This window comes from Hippoglossus hippoglossus, chromosome 13 (genome assembly GCF_009819705.1).
Source record: "Hippoglossus hippoglossus isolate fHipHip1 chromosome 13, fHipHip1.pri, whole genome shotgun sequence".
Lineage (NCBI taxonomy): Eukaryota > Metazoa > Chordata > Actinopteri > Pleuronectiformes > Pleuronectidae > Hippoglossus > Hippoglossus hippoglossus.
Genome location: NC_047163.1, coordinates 23700754 through 23722136, shown reverse-complemented (window position 1 = coordinate 23722136; position 21383 = coordinate 23700754). Strand labels below are relative to the sequence as shown.

General features: G+C 41.4%; 1 protein-coding gene across 2 annotated transcripts in view; it reads right to left on the bottom strand.

Annotated features, from left to right (window-relative positions):
* Positions 1–21162, bottom strand: part of ssh2a (slingshot protein phosphatase 2a) — a 35163-nt gene extending 14001 nt beyond the window's left edge. The window contains exons 1-2 of one of the 2 annotated variants that reach the window (XM_034604451.1): positions 20928–21162; positions 18393–18436 (exon numbers count right to left, since the gene is read on the bottom strand). In XM_034604451.1, coding sequence (XP_034460342.1) covers positions 18393–18436; positions 20928–20990 — 107 coding nt within the window. In that variant the 5' untranslated portion in view covers positions 20991–21162. Of the gene's footprint in view, positions 1–6186; positions 7158–18392; positions 18437–20927 lie in introns of those variants that run through there. The other variant, XM_034604450.1, reaches the window with a different exon arrangement.
* Between the last annotated feature and the right edge of the window lie 221 nt (positions 21163–21383).

Here is a 21383-nt window from a genome sequence, read left to right as displayed (position 1 = left end):
GGCTTAGTTTTATAAAACTTCCACCTTAGGCTGGATGATATGGCCAACGTTTATGTCAAGTTAAAAATTTTCATATCAGTTGATATCTACAATTAACACAATAATGTTACATTAGTATAAGACAGTTTTTTGCTCCTGGGTGAGGCTTGTGGTTTTCAACTCTTCTTTATGAGCAAAACAGCTAAATAATTTACAAATTTGATGTCAAATATGTGATAAAATATATATTTATACATATTGAACCTTTGTTGTATTGCTTTGATGAAAAATTATATTATGATACTTTTTTTTAAACTCTTGCCCTGAATATGTCCAACTGTAGCTTTTTTTTTTTTACATTTTAGACTTTTCATAGGATATTAGCCTAAATTAAGCTAATAAGAGTTTTAAAGAGGACAAACGTCATGTATTAAAGTATATGTCAGTGAATGCTCCATTTTGCTGTTGTGTGTCCATAATATCATGATGCAAATACAGAGACAAATTGTTCCTAGGAGGTAACACCAATCCAGGGAGTTGGCCAACCTGTTCCACTAAACTTGAATAAGGGCGGTTTCGTAGCCTCTGGGCCCAGAAACTAAAAAAAAGAACTGACAATGACACATGCACACAGGGAAGATCACTGGGATAAATGAAAGGCAGGTGATGACATCAAAGCTACGTAATTGGTAGATGTTACACAAACAGTGGATAAGGCCAGAGGATGTCACACCTTAAGGCCCTATGAGACAAATTGTGATTTGTGAATATGGGCTTTACAAATAAAATTTGATTGATTTCATAAACTTATTTTAATGGTAAACCACTGCATTGGATAATCTCTCCACCTTGGCAGCAGGCTGCAGGTCTACACTCAATGAACCCAACTCCTACAGTGCATCAGGGTCTAAAGTTCTCCGGTTTCACACTCGTGGCAGCATAAAAAAAAACAAAAAACACATGTCATCTGCCATTCAGGCTTCCTGTTATCCCCCTTTTCTCTGTAACTTCATCTCTCCATCCTCCCAGACACCCGACTGTCCTTCCTGGATTTTGCTGAGGCTGTGGAAGTACAGAATCAGGAGAAACAGACAACAGAGGGATTATTTCCCATAACCCCTCCACCCTTGACCTAGCTGTTTCCTCTCGGTCCTCCCTTTCTCGCTTCCTCTTTTCTGCATTTCCCACAACTTTGGCTGCTGGCCTAGTTTTCATTTGTCACTCTCCTTAATTCCTGCTGTACCATGTCCCACTGATCTCACACACACACACACACTCATGAACTGTACTTGGCAATGACCATGTATAGCAGTGCTACTGTACAATGTCATCTGTAAGATAACACCCGTACTCATGCATGTGCATACACGCAAACTTGACCTCTTATAAATATACACAGACACACTAAGAAAGTGGAATCGAAGCCTGATAGTTAGGAAAGGTGGGTGGACTCTAATAAGCTTTCTAAATATACAGTAGTCCTTTAAAAGTTTCAGCTATTAACAGCCTATATTCAGATGTGAACCATCAACTTACTGTACGTGCACTTTGACATGACGATAACTCACAGGTTTGACACAGCCTGCATATGCTTTGATTGTTGGGACTGGTTTGAGGCTGTGTTAGTACAGGCATGAATATGGAATATGAAATATAGCAAGTAAGTAGACACAAAACATACCCTGACACACAAATACAGACCATTACCACACACTATATCCACACTAGACCTGAAGCAATTTGTCAAGATTTGTCGGAGGTCTATCAGTATTCACTCTTTTGGTGATTAACAGGAAAATAGTGAAATTATATTTTACAGGCTGCAACATTCACTTAAACATGAAAGACCTTTATGCTTTTCATGGTATACATAATAAACTGAGTATCTTTGGGGTTTTGGTGGAACAAAATAACCAATGTTAATAAATTGTGTTAATGCACACAACTAAAACTTCCAATGTTATGACAAGTTCTGCATGCGTTCTAAGGAAGGTAAAAACTTGATGGATGTTTTGATGGCCAAGCAACACAGGGAGATTTCTCCTGGTGCTGTCGATGGTCTGTCTGACTATGAGCGAGAGAAAGCGACAGCGGGGCAAAGAGTGCTGTACATGGTGAAGCGGCAGTGCAAAACACTAAGTTAGAGACCTTTTATGAGAAGGGTTAAAAAATTCTGTTCATTATGAAACTTTGGTGGGACAAATTAGACTGGCTGCCATAGTCTAAGTAATTAATGGGATTAAAATTGACCCACTCTGGAAATGACATTATCATTGTCAACTTATATAAAACAGTTTGAATGTACTAAGAATAACTACATTATAATTTAGTCATAAAGACAAATGGGAAAGTGTCTGTTCAATCAGAGTAACTGATTCAACTGCAAAAATGTGCTAACAAAGCTAAAAAGGGGGCAACAAGTACAACTGAATTTGTCTTCACAAAGTATGTGAATGAGGGGTGGACCTTCAATGATGGGAGATAAAGAAAGGAGACCCTGACCAAGCATTGCAGCAGAGAGTCGGTGGGTCATCTTTTAGCATTCAGCCCTCCCAGGCTTTGGGCTGAAATGAAGCAGTAGGTACTTGTTAGGGCAACAGTCACAGACACAATCATCACTATGTAAGGACCACTCCACACAGTGGGCAGATAACTGGATGACCCCCCCCCCCCCCCCTGCTGTCCGTGCCCATATTAGTCACTCTTAAGAGGAGAGTGGGATAAATATAGGGCTTGGCTCTATGCAGGGGCAGGCCCTGCTAAGGCCTTATGAGTTTGCACCCAAGACAGATACAGTCCATGGGAGAGACAGGGAGCTGGCTGGTGTGCATGTGTGTCCACAGCTGCACATTGAGCCTTGCAGCTTCGGGACACAGGTATAAAAATATGTGTCACAACCAAAACACAGTGACAGATTAGTAGAGAGAAAAGTCGAGTTCATGGAGTGTCAGCGTCCTCATTTCAGCCGGGCTGGGGACCTTTGTCGCACTTCATCTGTCCATACGTCACACTCTACTGTCAAATAACGGCTAATTTCTATGTAAAAAGTTCAATGAGCAGTTTGCTGGTCAAAGCTGGAGAGACAAGAACGGAGAAGATGAGGGCAGCCAGAGCAGAGCAGGGTCAGGACAGATAAAGAGAAAGGGAAAGCAGGTCATACTAAAGATAGACTTTCATCAACGGGTACAGACGCCAGTTGACACACTGCGCAGACCCAGTCTTTTCTGAGTTAAGACCACAGGTTCTGCTACAGTTTTCTTGATGACCCAGGTCCACACAACAGCCAGCCAAGTGATCTAAACATACCTGACCAAGGCATGCAGCGCTATTCTGAGACGGATTCAGATTACATTTAAACTTACAGTTCAGACAAACTAGAGGTAGACAACAGCATTGAAGGAGCTCAGTAAAATATTCAAAGCTGGTCAAATGAGGCCACATCTAGATCAGTTGGATAAGAGGTTCCATTCAAACTTTGATAGCTTTTGGTAAAACAAAAGAGTAATAACTTTTACTATGTATACTTTATAAAACATGGGATTTCCAGGAGACAACCATTTACAAATACTATCAGATGCATGGTAACACACAGGCCTCACTGTGATAAACAAGGTAGGTCTACAGTTGACTTAATGTCATTTAAATCAAGTTATGTAGGTTATGCATCACATGCACAGACATGGACACACAAGCATAAGGACAGACCTATATCCAGCTGCTGACATCCCTGCTCAGCTGCTGAATTCCCTCACAAACACGTCACGTTGTCACGTTTCAGCCTTATCTATTTTCTTTGGAAAACAGGAAGGTGACACAAACATTAAAGCGGAGCGGAAGAGCGGGATTTACCGGCATTTCTAAAATTGGTGGGATAACAATGGTGTTTTAGATGCCATATAGCCACAGGTAATACTTAACTCCATCAACAGCCTCCAGGCTTGTAATTACTCATTCAAACCCTGGTTAAACATTAGAGGCCTGCTGAGACACTGGCGTTTACACTATAAACAAACAGACATACGCACACACACATTACAAACCCAGACACACATGACTTGGTGCTGTAAAAAAAAAAAGAAAAGGATGCTACAACCCCTTGTGACGAGCCGAGCATCCTTTTCCATCCTTAACATTACATTGGTGTCGTGATGAAAACAAACATCATGCAATGTAACCAACAAAACCAGGAAGTCAGAAGATTCCGACATCTGGTGCGATTTACTAGGCAGACACACCTACCAGTATGTACTGTATGTGTCTTACAGGAACACTATCCTATAAACCTTCCTTGTGCAAACTCAGTTTTAAAAGAAAATGTCCTTAAAAACTGGGTGCAGTTCAAATAAAAACGAAATGTTCAGTTTCCACGAAAACTTTGCGGCACGCTCTTGCGTAAAAGAGCTGAAAAATGACACAATCAAGACACACCATGCAGGTTGTGTTTGATTTTTAAAAAACGGCCAATTCTCATGCAGGGGCACAACCAATTACTGACGGCACAGAAATGTTTAGAAACAACAGCAAAAGACCAACACTTGAACTAAATTCAATGACTTTGTGGAAAATTGGTTAATGTTGCTTTGATCATCTTTTAATCTAGTTGCAGTAATGTATGCATTGATTTCCACTCAACCCCCACCTCTCACATGAGAGTTTGGAAACACTCCAACAGACGAGTCTCTGATCTGTTCGGAAGGGCAGACTTGTCTTCACCGCATGGACAAGTCAACTAAATCCTTTTACATCTCACAGGCAAATAACAAAAAAAACTCACATTGCCTTGATCTGTTTAGACACTGTAGATGACAGATAAGATCACAAAAGGATGAGATAACTGGCCAAGGACAATCTCTTCATTATTCTCAACGAATCCAGAACACATAATATTTAGTTAAGTCTAATGACCCCCTGACCTAAAATCACTTCTAGAGAACATGTGTTTCTGACCAGTAGTCGATTGTGTAAGCATTTCCAGTGTAGCCTTGAAGGGGTTTACAAGAAGATCTACTGTATGTTTCCTGTTTTCATAAATTAAGTGTCAGTAGCCAACTGGATGCACGCCAACCTTTGTGTCTTTGAGAAACATCATCTTCTGGTGAGTCAGAGAGCTCCAACATTTGAATATTTATTTTATATTTGGACGTGACATTCCATAGAAAACAAGAATGGTACTCAGAAGAGAACAAACCACAAACAAGGCCCAACAGTCCCCTTAAATCCAATCAAGCTGCACCATATCACACACACTCAGAGAGATAGTTCAAAAAGTGTGCCTTATTTTTTATTTTGATCAAGATCCATGCAAAATGAAAAAACACTTCTCGCAATGTTAAAGAAAGTGACAAAAATCCCTGGACCCGCCCCCTGAGCCAGATCCTCAACAAAATGTAATGGGTTGTCCCTGACCCATATCCCATCCTTACACCAAGTTTCGAGAAAATCTGTTATTTTTGTGTAATCTTGCTTACAAACAAACCACCAAGAAACAAATGGACCAGGGTGGAAACACATCTACCTTGGCAGAGGTAAACATAAGAGGTCTTGAGGATATCACTATTACTTTTCTTATTCATGCTCATGTATGGTGGGGTATTATTCTGATTGATTATTCATTCAAAAAAGTTCCTGATTCTAACTTGATAGCAACTATCACTCCAAATGCCCATGTGTTTAAACAAATAGCATCCCAACCTTGGACAAACAGAAAACTCCTCATGTTATATGGTGCTCAGGTGATTTCTTATATTTGTAGCAGCAAATCAGAAGCAATGTGTCTCCCCTCGATCAAGGGTGTGTGTCTGGACTTGTGAAACAGGTAGGATGATTCATACCATATGCTGAGCCTTTATGTCTTAGTAAGGTCAAACAGGAGCAGCAATATGAGTAAGAGCCTGCTACGTCAACAGGAAGTACAGATGGCACTGATGTTGCAAAACTATTAGCTTACTCATTGTTACAAGTGTTGAAATTGGTCACATTAATCCTAATAAATCAAAATATGATCAGATTTGGTCCATATTTAAATTGGAGTATTAACAATCTAACGATCCACGACTCCAAGTTATTATATCACTGTTAACTCTTTATGTGATCGTGTGATATCAGAGGCTGTAGTGGTTTCCACTGTGACTGGAGACACATACATAAACTTAAACTTTCCAGCCTGAGTATCGACTCTCCACAACGTGCCAGTATTTTCAAACTTACAGCTGGTTGATCTGATTTGTTGACACCACCGCGTCGTCGCTGAAGTGCGGCACCATCTTAGCCCCGCAGCAGGAGCAGAAGCTGACCGCCGCCGAGCTGCCGGAGCCGGACACCGCGCCGAGGGTCATGCCGGCGGTGAGGAGCGCACAGAGGGAGGAGGGTGTCGGTCAGGTGCTCTTGGTCCTGGGGAGAACTTTTCACTCCTCTCCCGCACTCATGTGCTCCGGCATGACAAGGAGGCGAACCGCGGACTTCCCTCGGGTTCGAGCAGTCGCAATACAGCAGAGAAATGACGCAAAACGAGATGTTTCCAAACCCAAACTCGGTTGCGCTGAATGAAGCAGAGAAATCTAGCACGTTGTGTTCCTGCTCCTGACAACACAGCGGGGCAGCCCGAGGTGTCCCAACGCAGCGAGGGAGAGTCCCATCTTTAAAACAAGTTCACGGGAGGTTTGCTAAACATTATTCCACCCTTGCCCTCGCTACAGAAGGCTGCTGCAGCGGCCTTTCACCGTGTACAGTAACGAGACATATGGCCACGGTCAAACTCTCACCGGAGGAGTCGTAGGAGGGAGGAGCTGGAGACACGTGTTTTTGGGAAGAGCGGCGAGCCAATGGGGAGGAACGAGCGCCCAGCCCGCGTGGAGCCGAACAGCTGGTCTGCAAAGAGCTGGAAACCGTGCACTGTGCAGGTGTTTCCTCCAGAAGGTGATCGGCCCCGTTTAGTTCCTCCTTCCTGATAACAGGGACTTCTTATCAGTCGACTCACTGCCTGTAAAGCTGCATATTCCTGGTACACCATGCTCCGTAGCAGGGGCGGATCCGAGGGCGAGGCCAGGGGGGCCACTGGCCCCAGCTGAAATCTAACTGGCCCTTCAACTGCACCTGTCCTGTCAGTATTCTTTATATATAAACTAGTCAATTAGGAACGATACTAACCATACATATTGAAGTTACTGGCAACCACATAAAACATTAAAAAAAAAACACGAATGTGAACGTGGCTCCAGGCAGGAGGATAACATCGGACATTTAGGCTTAAAACATTGGGTAAATGAAGCCGTTTCGAATTTGAATGGCGGGGCTTATGGACTATTGTGTGACACCACAGGAGCAGCATGGAGGCATTTTATGGTTGTTGTTTTGTTTTAGTTTTTCTATGTTTGAAGACATGGACACCAGTTACTTTAATTGTATTTGGCTGCAACACTGTTTACCTCCAGAGACTCCAAAAGTGTTTTGTGGACTCAAACACTTCACCAACCCCTCCATCGGCATAGTGGAGAGTGGATAATGAGTGGATTTTAATTTTTCAGTTAACTATCCCTGAGTTTTTTTATTTTCTAAGGTTTTTTGAAGTACACATTGAGGATTAATTTTCAAAATATATTAAGGGATGTAGTGTATCCCACCAATTATCCAGACTGTGGTGGCCCACTATATACTAATTTGTCCTGCCACAGTTTCAAAACGAACCAAATTTTTTTACACTTCTCATAATTACGTAAGCGATCTCTAACTTTGTGGTGTACAGTGCTATATGCTGAATGCTCACTCACTCTATCCCGTGACCGCACGCTTGCACTACCGCGTGCTCGCACTATGGTCCACAACATTTTTACCGTCAACACAGTCAGACCTCGTAGTTTCAGCTGCAGATGTGGCATTCGGCAGCGTTTCAATCACGCAAGACCTTATCTTCAATTTTTTTAGTCTTTGTACCTGACACTAGGAATCTGTTGTACATGAGAGTGACCTTCGTGCCCTTGAACGTGCACCACCGTTACCGCCATAGATTGAACCAATACTGTGGAAAACACTGAATAATGTGTGGCTTGCTCAAAGCTATAGAGCGAACAGTAAAAAAAATGCACCTTTCTGAATCAGGAATTGTGCATGGATGTTAGACACATATGGGCCCCTATTTATAAATTATGGCCCCATATTTAGAAAAATCCTAGATCCTTCACTGATCATTAGAATAAACTGCTGCCTAGCAGATGAATGAGTGCCCTAGCTGGTTCAACAAGGTCAATAGGGGATGTGCTCATTAGACCAATGTAACAGTCAATTGAACCCACATGGTCTTTTGGTTTTTGGCAGTGAGCTTGCCAATGAGACTTCACTGGTCTCCCCTCCACCCTTTCCCCCCGCCACACAAACCTTGTGGCCGTGTTACATAAGGAGCAAGTGCAAATGAGAAACAGGCGGAGGATATCCAGACTACGCTGCAGCACCACCACCACCACCACCGGCAGCAGCAGGCCTGTTGTATCTGGGTACACTGGAGATAAAGAGGAGCCTGACTTATCAAGAAAGTCTGGGGAAGAAATCGCCCTTTACATAAAGCTAATGTGTAGATATCGTATATATCAGCAAACATACTTTATGCTATAAGATGGACTCAACGTTTTGGCTCATTTTAAAACCCAATAAACATTTTATATTCTGCTGGTGGGCCAACATGAGGGGCCTCATGTAATCAGACAACAATTTGAAAAACAACCCCCCCCCCATCATTATTATATTTCACACCAGCTTGTGCTTCTTGGCCTGAATTCTAAACTATAATATCTGTACTGAAATGACCCCTTTGCAGCACAGCTAAGCTTTATAACACTGTTAACGTAAGGTCTGTTATCAATAGGGAGGTTTGGCTGAGAAATGGAGCACTATTAAATATGCTGTTACACAACAACAAACATTCAGAGTGTTCACAAACCGCCCAGTGTAATCTGAACAGTATGCTTGTGTTCAACGTCTATGAAAACACTCTGAACTGTGGGACTGAGGAAAACCCGACTGATCCTCGACTTACAATAGCGTATGACGGCCTTGGCTGACAATGGATCAGAGTAATAACTTCTAGCTAATGTATCTTAACTAAGTCAAATGTAGTGATTGACAAGAGTTGTTTTGCATTTACATAGCCCAAAGACACACATTGATAAGCACACATTCCACTGCCTCCTTGATCTATGTGATGGTGACTGTTCCTAAATGAGCTCATACATATGTTGATATCCGTGCTTTAGTTTCTTATACTTATTGGCTGACATATACACAGTAGAGTTGCTATAAGCTAATATTGGTCAATATATCAGTTTGGTATTAAAGCAGCATATGTATGGGAAGATGCTGAAAGTGCCACAAAACTATGATACTAGTAAAAAATCTGAAGAGATTTAGCAAAGATGTAATCTTTAACATTTTAATATAATCAAAAACTGTTACTTTAGCTGGGATGACACACATTTAAAGATTCAACAATAAATTCTAAAGCAAAAAATCTTTTTTGTTCTTTTCATTACTAAAATGCAAGACAGGGACAAAGGGAACATATGAATGCTTCACACGATAATCATTTTCTTCTGCTAACATGTCCTCACAAAAACAATCCAAGCATTGCTAATTTTACATGAGTAAACATACAGTAACATTACACAAGAATTGTACACAGATGATTCAGCGAATCCAACAACACTATAAATGTTTTAAATGCATTTTAAGATGTATTCTGTATATTTTCCTTAAAAATAAATGTTATGCTATATCAGGATACTTTTCTTTCTTAGCTGGATACTGTGAACAGGACAAGGTGACTGTGCATTATTTTAACACTAGACCCCACATGTGTTCTGCTGAGAGAATTATATCACATATGGACCAATAACAACTCTACCCCTCTGCCGTCACACTTAACTCTTCTTCATCTCACCTTCTCCAACGACAAATCCTGCATCACAAGACAGATCACAAGCCTGTGAACTCTGCCAGCAACTGGAACTACAAAGTCGACCTGCGCGCAGCTGCTCCACTGCTTAGTCATGTGGTTCCGTTTAGTCTCATCTAATTTACCAACATTCAGAGGGAATTTATGTTTTCTGTGGGCTGGTAACATGAGAGTCTGTTGTGGTGTTTGGCTGAGCGCTGGACACTGTTGCACAATCTCCTTCCACTGCACGTCTTCATCTGTCACTCAATGGGAACGGGCAGAAAATATTCAAGTCAGCGATGTTCTAGTCAGGGAGCTGTGTATATTTTAAAGAGTGTGCATGTTTGTGTGTAAATGGTAGTCATGCTAGAGTGAGCCCACTATCCGGCTGCCTGCACAGTCAGTGCATTTAATGTATCTTTCAAACAAACAGTCGTCTTACATTTAAAAATGCCAAACACTTCTGAGTGTGGTGGACTTATAGAAGTAGCTAAAAACTTCTGGTGTCAAAACTGCCAAACAATCACGGAATACTTTTCAGGATTAAATAAACAAAGAAAAGAACAGCCTGGACCACAACGCCTTTAGTTCAAATGTTTGCCGAGTGCTCAACCCACTGAGCTGAGATAGGAGCACTTAACCTTGGAGAAACACAGATGCCTGGTAACTGCCATATAAGACAAAGACAAATCTGTTAGTATAAGTAGCCTTTGTACAGTAACCAAACACACACAGCATCTAGGAATCTTACATTATTTGATAGTATGGAGTAAAAAAAAAAACAGTGCATTCAGAAAGCATTCACATCCCTTCACCCTTTCAATATTTGCCATAAAACCAAGTCATGAGGTCAAAGGAAAGACCTGAGTTAAGAGAAAGGGTTTTGTCAAGACACAGAAGTGGAGATGGCTACAAAGAATCTGCTGTTTTGAAGGATCCCAATATCCACAGTGGGCCCCATAATTCTCAAAAGGGAACAACAAGGACTCTTCGTAGAGCTGGCCATTCAGCCAAACTGAGCAGTGGAGAAAGGGCGTTTGTAAGAGAGGTGACCAAGAGTCTAACAGTCGCTCTGTCTTGAGCACCAGGAATCCTGTGTGAAAATGGGAGAAAACATCACTGCAGCACTCTAACGGTCTGGGCTTCGTGACAGAATTGGCCAGATGGAAGTGAAAGACAGATGAAAGTCTGCTTGGAGTTTGCAAAAAGCACCTAAAGGACTCTGACTGTGAAAAACCAGATTATCTGGTCTAATGAAACATGGTTGATCCGTTTGCCTCAATTTTAGGCATCAGGTTTACAGTTTAAAGGCACAATTCATCACCCAAAGTAAAAGTCAAGAGTAGCTTAGGGACAAATCTGTGAATGTCCTTGAGTAGCCCTGCCATAGCCCTGAATTGAACCCAATCGATCATCTCTGGAGAGTCTTGAAAATGGCCCTTTACTGTTAGTCCCCATTCAAGTTGACGGAGCTTGAAGGATCTCAATAGAAGAACAGCAGAAAATCCTCAAATCCAGGTCTGCTAAGCTTATTGTGTCATCACATCCAAGAGAACTTGAGGCTGTAATCACTGCCTAAGCTGTTTCAACTATATACAGACTATACGGTTTGAATACTTTTATTACTAGTGTTTAACTTTTAATTGATTTGCACAAAAAAAAAAAAAATTGTCATTATGGAGTATGAATTGTAGATTGATAATGCCATAAGGCTGCAACATAATAAATGTGAAAATCTGAAGGGGTCTGAATACTTGCATATACTGTATGTTGCAATGTTGACATTTATATTTTGAGGTGCCTCTTTATGTTCCACATTTCATTGACATTGACATATTCATCTATTGATACAGTATATTTACTGTTCATACCACAGAATCAAGAGAATGAATGTAGATAATTATTAAATGCTTGGCATTTTAAGTTTGTAATACGAGATACATAATACTCTTTGTGCAGCATGTAGAACATTGTGCCCCATATTCAATGTATCTTTTTAGTCTTATAACAGTGATATAAACTGTATGCACTTGTAGTCGCTCATCTAGGACAGGGAGTACTCCGTGTTAAACAGTGAATATAGGAAGGCTGAAGGCAGGTGGAGTATCTGGTGCTGGTAGTAAATGACAGAGGAACAGCCCAAAAACCTTAAGAGACAGGTCTGCACATGATGAGCTGGTTCTCACACAGTTTGCCCTCAGCTTGATGTTTGTTTCTGCAGCCTTTCTTTCTTGTTGTAACAGCAGGACCCAGTTAGTGCTTAGTCTGATGAACCTGTTCTGCTGGTGTGCATCTGGGTCGAAGCTGGTAGTCCATGCTATAACAGGGATATTCAGAAGTGCACGAAGAGACTTGTAGAGCGAACCACAGTCAGTGGAGTGTATTAGGTCGTCTGCTGTTGTTAAGTAAGGTTTCATACCATCTTCTCACACAGATCCACATTTTCACTAGTGCCTCTTGTCACGCAAATAAATTCTTCAAGCTATTAAAATAATATGAAGAAAATCTAATTACTCATTTTTCAAACAATACCACAATCTGTATCGTGTTATGTAAAAGGAATTGCTGTACAGTAAGGAAAATGGAAAAACAAATTCAGGGAGGGTAAATTGACACTCTTGTTGACACAGGATTTTCTCTTCCATCGCCTTGTTGGACTACAGTAGGTACAATACATGATACAGGCCGATAAATAAAATGCAAACCAAACAGTGAAAACCACTTAAACAGTGACTGTCACTGACATTTCAGATGGACCATGAAATGTGTGCTTTAACAATACACTGATTACGTTTACATAGACCGGAATATTATAATATTACATTAAACCCGATTAAGACAATAGTCTGAATAAGACACTGCCATGTAAACAGATGACCTTAACCCATACTTGATAATTACCAAATAACCCATAAAGAAATAATGAATTAATGCTAGGGCGGTATTGCTTAATCACATTAAGTAGACATGTATATGTCTCAATCAACATAAACATATATGGCAGTTAATTGCTTGACGTCACGATCACACTATGCTATAACATATATAAAGAGAGAATGAATGTAAAATTATATTAGCAACTCATGTAAACATCATAATTGGATGTTACTCAAAATTAAGGTCAATAATTAGATTATTGGTGTCCATGTAAATATAGTCAGTGTTTTGCAGCATGACCACCTTTCAATACTGAGAGGTAATAATGCTCATAGCCGACATGTTTCTTGCTTTCTCACAGAGAAAGTTCTCCTTGTTTATACTTTTTGATTCTCCTCTTGTTCCATCAATTTATTTGTTATTCATGTTCCTCTTTAGGCCTCGTCTTTGCCCTTTCACAGCATCCAACCCACCCAAGATACTCTGGTGCACTGATTACTCATGTTGTAGTGGCAGATATCAAAAACAAATTTCACCACATTAAGATTAAGTTTCAATCTAGTGACCTTGCGACCTTTAACAGCTGTGTCATGTCAGCTGATCGGCCTGCAGACAGTTATAAGTGAGGTAGGACTCACCTCTTTCATGAAAAAACCATAGCAGAACAAAACTGCTCATCAGTCACTTTGACCATTTCAAAGGTTTCACAACAAAACCATGAAATGTTGGTTTTATAACTCTGGCTAGGGAAAATGTTTTTCTAAAACTGCCCTTGACGGTGTCAGTCCTGAGGCAGCGGCGTGTAACATTAGACATAATTGGTTTGGTGCAGCTGCAACAGACAGCTGTTTGTGTGGATCTGTGTAATAGAGATGTTGCCACAGAAAGACAATAAGGGAGCGATCCAGTGTATGAATCGGTGAGGAGACTACTAATATTTGAGAGAAAAGGGACAAATAAAAAGAGAGGGATATAAAGACAGAGTGAAAGTATTTGATTATATTGCTCCACTGCTACTTGAATCCATATGTAGGGTGGGGAGGACTCAAGTGGACCCCAGCCCTTATGTAACACACATTAGAGGTCACTCAGCAAGGCCCTTTGCTGCACCTTCTGTGTGTGTGTGTGTGTGTGTGTGTGTGTGTGTGTGTGTGTGTGTGTGTGTGTGTGTGTGTGTGTGAATGCTGAGCAAATGTTGAGGTAACTGAGCCAAATGGTAAAACAGGATTGTAATGACGTTAGGCATATAGGGAATAAGCTCTGTATGTCAGTGTGTGTGTGCTTTGTTGTATTACCTAACAGATAATTGGGACCACATGTCCATCTCAGCTCTATTGGGGTGTGTTAAAGGCTTGTAGGAGTGATGTCACCACGTTCAGTGATCAAATATGTCTGACCCAAATCTCTTCTGGCATGTTTCAAGTTTCATGCAGTATAGATGCTCAACATGAGGCAGCTGACTCATCTTGGACCAATCATACACTGATATTTTTTATTACATTGTTTGTATGGGTTATTACCTTCATCAATGAGGTCATGATTTGAAACCTGTTTGTCTGTTTCCTGGTGCGTTGAATAAAAAAAACAGATAACATCCATAGTTTAACTACACGCCTGTCTCCTGTAGCTACGAGCGCATTCATGTGACAGTAGCAGAGTTGTTCATTATGAGTGACAAGTTCTTCATATGACATGAGAAGAAATGCTGATATCTGCCATGGAGAAAGTAATAACTCTTTTTAATAAATTAAAATAAATATATAAGAGTTACGATGTATTTATTTATTGTGATAAACTCTCCCTCTATTTTTTAGAGGGAGAGTTTTAAAACCAGAGTGGACACATGAAAAATAAGCAACAGAAAAATGATTCCCCTCATCTATAAAGATATCTGCTGACATTTCTGTCCCTGTTAGGATCCTGTAGATATAGTAGATGACTTGATCATTTTCAAGGGATCTGATTGGTCGGTAGTTTGGCCGTTGCCTGGTTTTCTTGAACTTAACCTGCCCTGAAGCAGATCAGCGGTTCAGCATAAGTTTCATGTTAATTTATGTACCTGGTAAGAAGTGAACCAACTATGTAGGACTGAAAAACCTTAAGTTACCTTGACAACCACAATTCCTGCTTCGTAGTACATGTCTCTAGAGCAGAGGTCTTCAACAGGGGGTCCGTGAAATTTTTGGTTGATTAGACAATTTTCTATATTTTTTTAATTAAATTTTTTTTTTTTTCAACCCATTTTTTTTTCACAAATTTAAATGTATTTAAATACACATTAACATGAATCCAACATATTGTAGCGAACGGATAAATGGAGGCAGAAGTTATCTTTCATTCAGCGACACACAATAATAAAAACATGAATATATGAACCTGTGTATTATTTGAATAGCTTAGTATTGAATGCACAATAACAGGGTAGCTATGTTTCTACATGGCACTAGGCCCAGTTTAATATAAAAGACAATTTTTTACAATATATATAGTAGAATCTCTAGTAGGATCTCTCCATCAGTTTGGGGGTCCTTGGCCTGAAAAACGTTGAAGACCCCTGCTCTAGAGTGTTGACATATATGTTTGAGTGACATTTGCACCTAATTCCTTGTGAGCTAAATCACTGCTTGAAGAAACATAGTTGTTTTTGTGAAATTAGAAATGGAACCAAAATGGACAAATATGACTTTGGTGTTACCTCATGAGTATGTGACAGTGACATGTCCTGCTTGCACTGACTATGTGGCATTGAGTTTGTTGTAGATGTTTTTAGTTAAAGAAGCAGCTGCTAATATTTCAGCTTTGTTAGCGAATGCATGTGTACACAACCCTAAACTCTCACACTTGACAGTTAGTGCACGGCACCCTGCTGTGTGAATGATCTCAGGAGTAAAGACTTTGACCCTCCTATAATGACTGCAGACCAGTAAGAGCCTGATCAACTTTTCTCTTTCCCAGATGTACAGTATTTCATTTTGCCAGGCAAGGTCTCGCTGGGCTCATGTGGTGCAAGACATGCATGAATGAAAGCTGAGAGATTTCTCAGATTTGGCCAAATAAAAAAAAAAGAAAGTGATGCACAAAGTGACAAAGTCATACTCCCTCTCATGGAGAGGAACTCAGCTTCAAAGTTGAGACAACCATGGTTGAGCAGCTCTTTTATCTTTTTTATACCTGCTGTTAAGGCCAACGGCTGCGTCGTGAATGTTATTGTTCTCTTACTTGCTTCAGTACTATGCCTGTGGAGGATTCTAGTAGAAGGCACGCCCAAAGAACTCAGACTACAGATTGTAGAGCACAAAAATGGTCTCACACTTGTATCCATTAGGAGGTTTCCACATCCACTTGTAAAATGGAACTAATCTCTCGCCAGCTGTTTTGACAAGCACATTTGTCACTGTGCAGTGGCAATGGCACATCATACAAATGTGGGTAATTCTGGAACGGGTCACACAGCTTTTTTATTAAAACTCTCTGCCATTTCTGTCGCTGATGACAGAACCACTGGCCCTGTCAAGGACTCACTACTGCCTTTATGTGGGTGTTGCATCTTGCATCTCGCATCAGGTCATTTAAGAGGACGTGCACAACCTATGCTGCAAAGGGATGCAGGATATATGAAGCAGCAATCTTGTGTCTTTGTAAGCATAATTAACAGCAGTATATGAGACACTTTCACTTAAGGGCAGCAGTCATGTCATCTATCTTTGTATACAGTCTATGCTCCTGACAGAACAGCAGCATCACTCAGACCAGTGGCCTCAAAGGTAGTGGCTCATTACATGATACAACTCCACCAGTAACAACAAATAGTAACGTCAAAATATTAGTCATTATTCATAACATACATCAACAGCTTAACCAAAAAAAACAAAAAAACAAAGCCCAACAATTAAGATTGCACTTCAAAGTTTCGATTAGTCGACAAAAGCTCCTTTACAAAGTGCAGTAGAGACGGAAAGACTGTTTGGGTTTGATTTTCCACTCCCTATTTAATGATTGTTAATGTCCCCACAGACGGACTGTAGTGTGGGAATAACATTTAATAATATCGAAAGTGATATAGACTCTGAGAGGGCCAATATAACTGGTTATCATAAAATCATAAAATCATAAAAAGTCAAACACACACCCACACAAACATAAAGTCTATGTGTTTCAATTCTTTGGCTCAGTATTCAGCCCAGCACAATAACAAAGCCACCTGAGTCATCATAACAAAAGGAACAGCAGTGACGTCCTCGTCTTTTATGAAGGTTCACTCATACGGCAAAAGTTAATCATCTACTCAGCGTATAATGGAGAATCATGCAAATCAACCCCAACTGTAACCTCAGTGTTTACGGCATCAAAAACTACTCAGGATACCAGTTACAGTTACCAGGCACAATCATCAAAAGCACATATTTATGAATTAGTTAATATTTGAGATTGATTAGTTGTATTGAAATATTTGCCTTTATTAAATTAATTTAAATGTTTTAATAAGTATGGGATAAATTATCATTTAGATCCTTTACTTAAATAAAAGTAACAATACCACTGTCAAAATGTGGGTAACAGTCCTTCACAAAAAAATGGGATTCGGAGAAAATTACATACTTATATTTTGGCCTTTACGTAGTGATATCTTTAATTTATGAGTCTACAAGAATGGGTCTACATACACAAAAGTTCAAAATACACATTATTTGTCTCATACTGTACACTGGCACTGTGCCTCTTTTCTCCCACTGTCGGGAACACTTTAGGAGTAAAGGACTTCCTTTGCCGCAGACATAAACAAAAAAGTATTGATTTAGGTCATTTCCTGCCAAGCGATTGGTCATTTCAGTTGGATTTGTGTGGTTCTGTTGTGTATTTAAATCTGTAATAGCATGCAAACATCTTGATGATTTTAGCTTTTACTGTGTTCGGTGCCCCCTCTTAGCAGCGCCACTGTATCCAGGCGCATTACTCAGTGTTGGTAAACAAGAGACTCTGCTCCTCTGCTCTTTTCTAATCACTCACACGTAGAACTGGTCTTTATAAAAACCTGCAGAATTCATATTTATGTTCATGGGTAAACGGGGTGTCGCTTTTTGAAAAAAATTGCATTGCATCATAATCTGCAGGAAGAACTTCCTGTCTGTAGGAGCACATTAGAGGTCACTCAGCAAGGTCCTTTGCTGCACCCTGTCTGTGTGTGTGTGTGTGCGCGCGCGTGTGTATTTGCTCATCTCTGTTTCTCTTCACACAAACTGACAATCACATTTATCGATGATGTCGGAATCAGAAACAAACCCTTTTACTTGTTACAGTTATGTTTAAAGGAAAGATGGGGGAATTTCCTTTTTTTTAAATTTTTTTTTTTATCATTTTGACACATGAATTGATTTTTTACAGATCAATTTAATAGTTTTTCTGCTCTGTATCAAATTAAAGCTACTGAATTAATGTTTTATGAACATTAATGTAGTAAGTAATTGAGGAAACACTGTAAATGTGATGTACAGCCGCCCCCTAGTGGCCTGACTCTAAACTTACAATTTCTAGAGATGCTGCTGAATAGAAGTGTGTGTTAAAGAACAGATATTCCAGGAAACTGGAACTGTGACAAAACAGGAAGTGGTCTCACCTCCTGGGCTGAGAGCGGCGGTCATCCTCACCACTGCCCGATTCCTACAGAGACAGGATTAGAAAAGAAAATGGAAATTAATATTCCAAACCTGCGTCACTTCACATCAGAACCTAGCATTTCAGGAAGAACACACTGACCACACTGACCACACTGACCACAGAGACTTGGGTGGCCCACTGGCTGTTTGCCTCACAGGCTGAGTCAGAGTCAATTAACCTTGCATTACAGGAGAGCTGCATTGGCGGATACACTTTCATCTGTGACTTCAGTCACAAGGCAGGGCCCGCACAGTGTTTTCACTGAGGCTCAGAGCAGGGACTGGGGATAAGGCTGAAATAGACTGCGTGTCCGTGCCCTCCCCGCCCTGACTCCCTTTTCCCCCCCAAAATGCAATCATCATCCTCCCCCCACCACTGCAACCAGCACAGTCCACCACACAGACATTTTTAATCCCGGCCTGTTTCGGTAATCCCTCGCAAAACTCTGGGAACTTTCTCTTTGGCATCAATCTGTCAAGCCTGGGCAATACACACACACACACACACACAAAACCACAGACACATCACTGTATGTAAAGACCCACACGCACATGCAAAGACACAGGACTAATTATAATAAACAACAATTAGGATCCTGATGCTGGTGCTGATTAAATATGATAAATGATGAAGGTAGATGAGGAAGATTAGGCTGCGAGCTGGATGCAGTGGGTCAGGAGGAGGCTGGAGGGGGAGGAGGTGGAGGAGGAGGAGGAGGAGGGATAGAGTTCATCTCTTCCTGCGTATGTCACCACAGATGTGATTAGGCTCAGAGAGGCAGCTTGCTCGAAGGAGCTCTCTGCATCATCGGCCCAACAGCTGGCCGTCAACACAAAATGTGGTGACACAGAAGAAATAGGAGTCCATGCACAGACTCAAACCTTCCCTGCACACGCACCTGCAAATAAAATGCCTAGCTCAGCAGATTTTAAAGGCGTGTGTGTGATACTATTACACCTCTGCAGAGCACTCACACACACTGCTGATGTGATGTGCATTATTCTTCCAATATGTGGACAACGTACCATAATAAGCCTGCTCATGGTCAGGGTACAATGTACAGGCTGATCATCATGGTTACCATGCCACCACATGGATGTGTAGGGAGTGGTCTTGAAGCCAATGAGAACAGGGGATCTGGTGTGCTGCTAGGCAGATTACTGTACAGCACCACAGTAGGGTGTCCCATTCCCCGCTGTGCTGGAGGGCAAATGATGCTAGCTGCATTAATCAATGGGTCAATGATCTGTGATTAATTTGAGAAAAATGCTGATAAAATGCTTGGGGGGGGGGGGCAGCATACTGTAAAAAGAATGATATTCTCCAGTAGCTATGGGATTCCAGCTGTGCCTCTCATGAGTCTTTCTTTTCGTTCCCAGCTCTGTCCTCCACAACACACTGCTCCGTCTCTCTGTCCCTCTGTCCCTCTCCCAGGTTTCTGCACCCCCCCCCCCCCCATCCTCTCTCTCAGCAAGACACATCTCACAAGAGCGGCTCACATTGCTGCTTCCCATCAGGATCTCGGGTCTCGTGACAAGCAGCTGGTTACCTCAGCATGGGATCCTCACACTGCCTCATCGCTGCGTCTCAGAGTTATGAGTTCAGCTTAAATCGAAACTCGTGTGCGCTGGTGAGATTTTGATGGAGATGTGTTTAAATGTCACCAAAGGCCACAATCACATAAAAGCTCTGAACTATACAGTTTCATGTAAAGGAATTCATTCATGTTCTTCTCTTCAGGTCTTTCCCCAACTGCTCTAAGGGATCGTATGATTTTGGACATTTGTCGACCATCCCTCCATCAGGCTGGGCCTTGATACCTAGAAACACAGTCAGTCTCTGCAAAGAGACACAGAGGACTGATCCGGTCACAGTCTTCCGCCATGAGATGTGTCTTCTATCGTCCAGTCATGGGTGAAAGTATCATGGTTGCAGCACAGGTCTTATCTGTGGCAGCCACACCACCACCAGCCCTGTCTGAGTGGGTCAGGAGCCTGAGAGCAGACATGGGAAGCCTCAAAGTGTCATGGGGGATAAGAGGAGTGACCCACTGCGTCCGACAGGCCCTGACAGGCCTGTCCCACTAACCTGCTTTCCACTGCCTCCGCTGCCACTCCACTGACCACTAGTGATGCTAACACGACTAAACCAATGACACACACATTAAAGGCTTTCACTGATAATTCAAGCAGCGGTTTTCAATGGCAAAGTTAGTCCAGGTTTCCAGGGAGGAAGTGAGTGAGCAGACATTAACTACAGCTGTTAGCTCTACCTGGCTAACTTTGGGGTAACTTCAACTTTCCACAAGACTGATTAAGTGAGAGCAGACCCAGTGAGGGGATATATTCAGGTTACACTGTGATGCTAGCAGCAGCGTTAGCCGCCCCGTTCACCGGAGCCCTGGAACCGGGCTGACGCTCACACACAAGCGGAGCTCAGCCGAAAACAGAAATAATGTCAGACCGGCGGTTCTCCGGTTCTCGGAAACACTTACGGACACGCAGGGGCTGGAGGTGGTGCTCGGTGTCGGTGACCGCTGCACGGTGACCAGCGCCATCCCGGCTGCTGCTGCTCCCACCTCGGTCACCTCAGAGAAGGAAGCGCCGGGAAGCCGGACATTATTATTCTGTATTATTTAAGCTGAGAGACGGAGCCCCGAGGTCCGGAGGATGTTTCTCTGCTCGGTGCTCAGCTGCTCCGGTACCGTCAGGTTACACACCAGCATCAACAACATCCGGTCACTCTGCTTTACAATTTCACCTTCACGTAGACTTGTATTAACTGAAACTATACATATTTATACATTATTATTATTATTATTATTATTATTATTATTATTATTATTATTATTATTATTATTAATACATTAACAATAATCATAATTAGTGAGTTCAAGAAATAAAATGTTACAAAGAAAATATGTAGAGAAATAAAATAATTACATATTTTT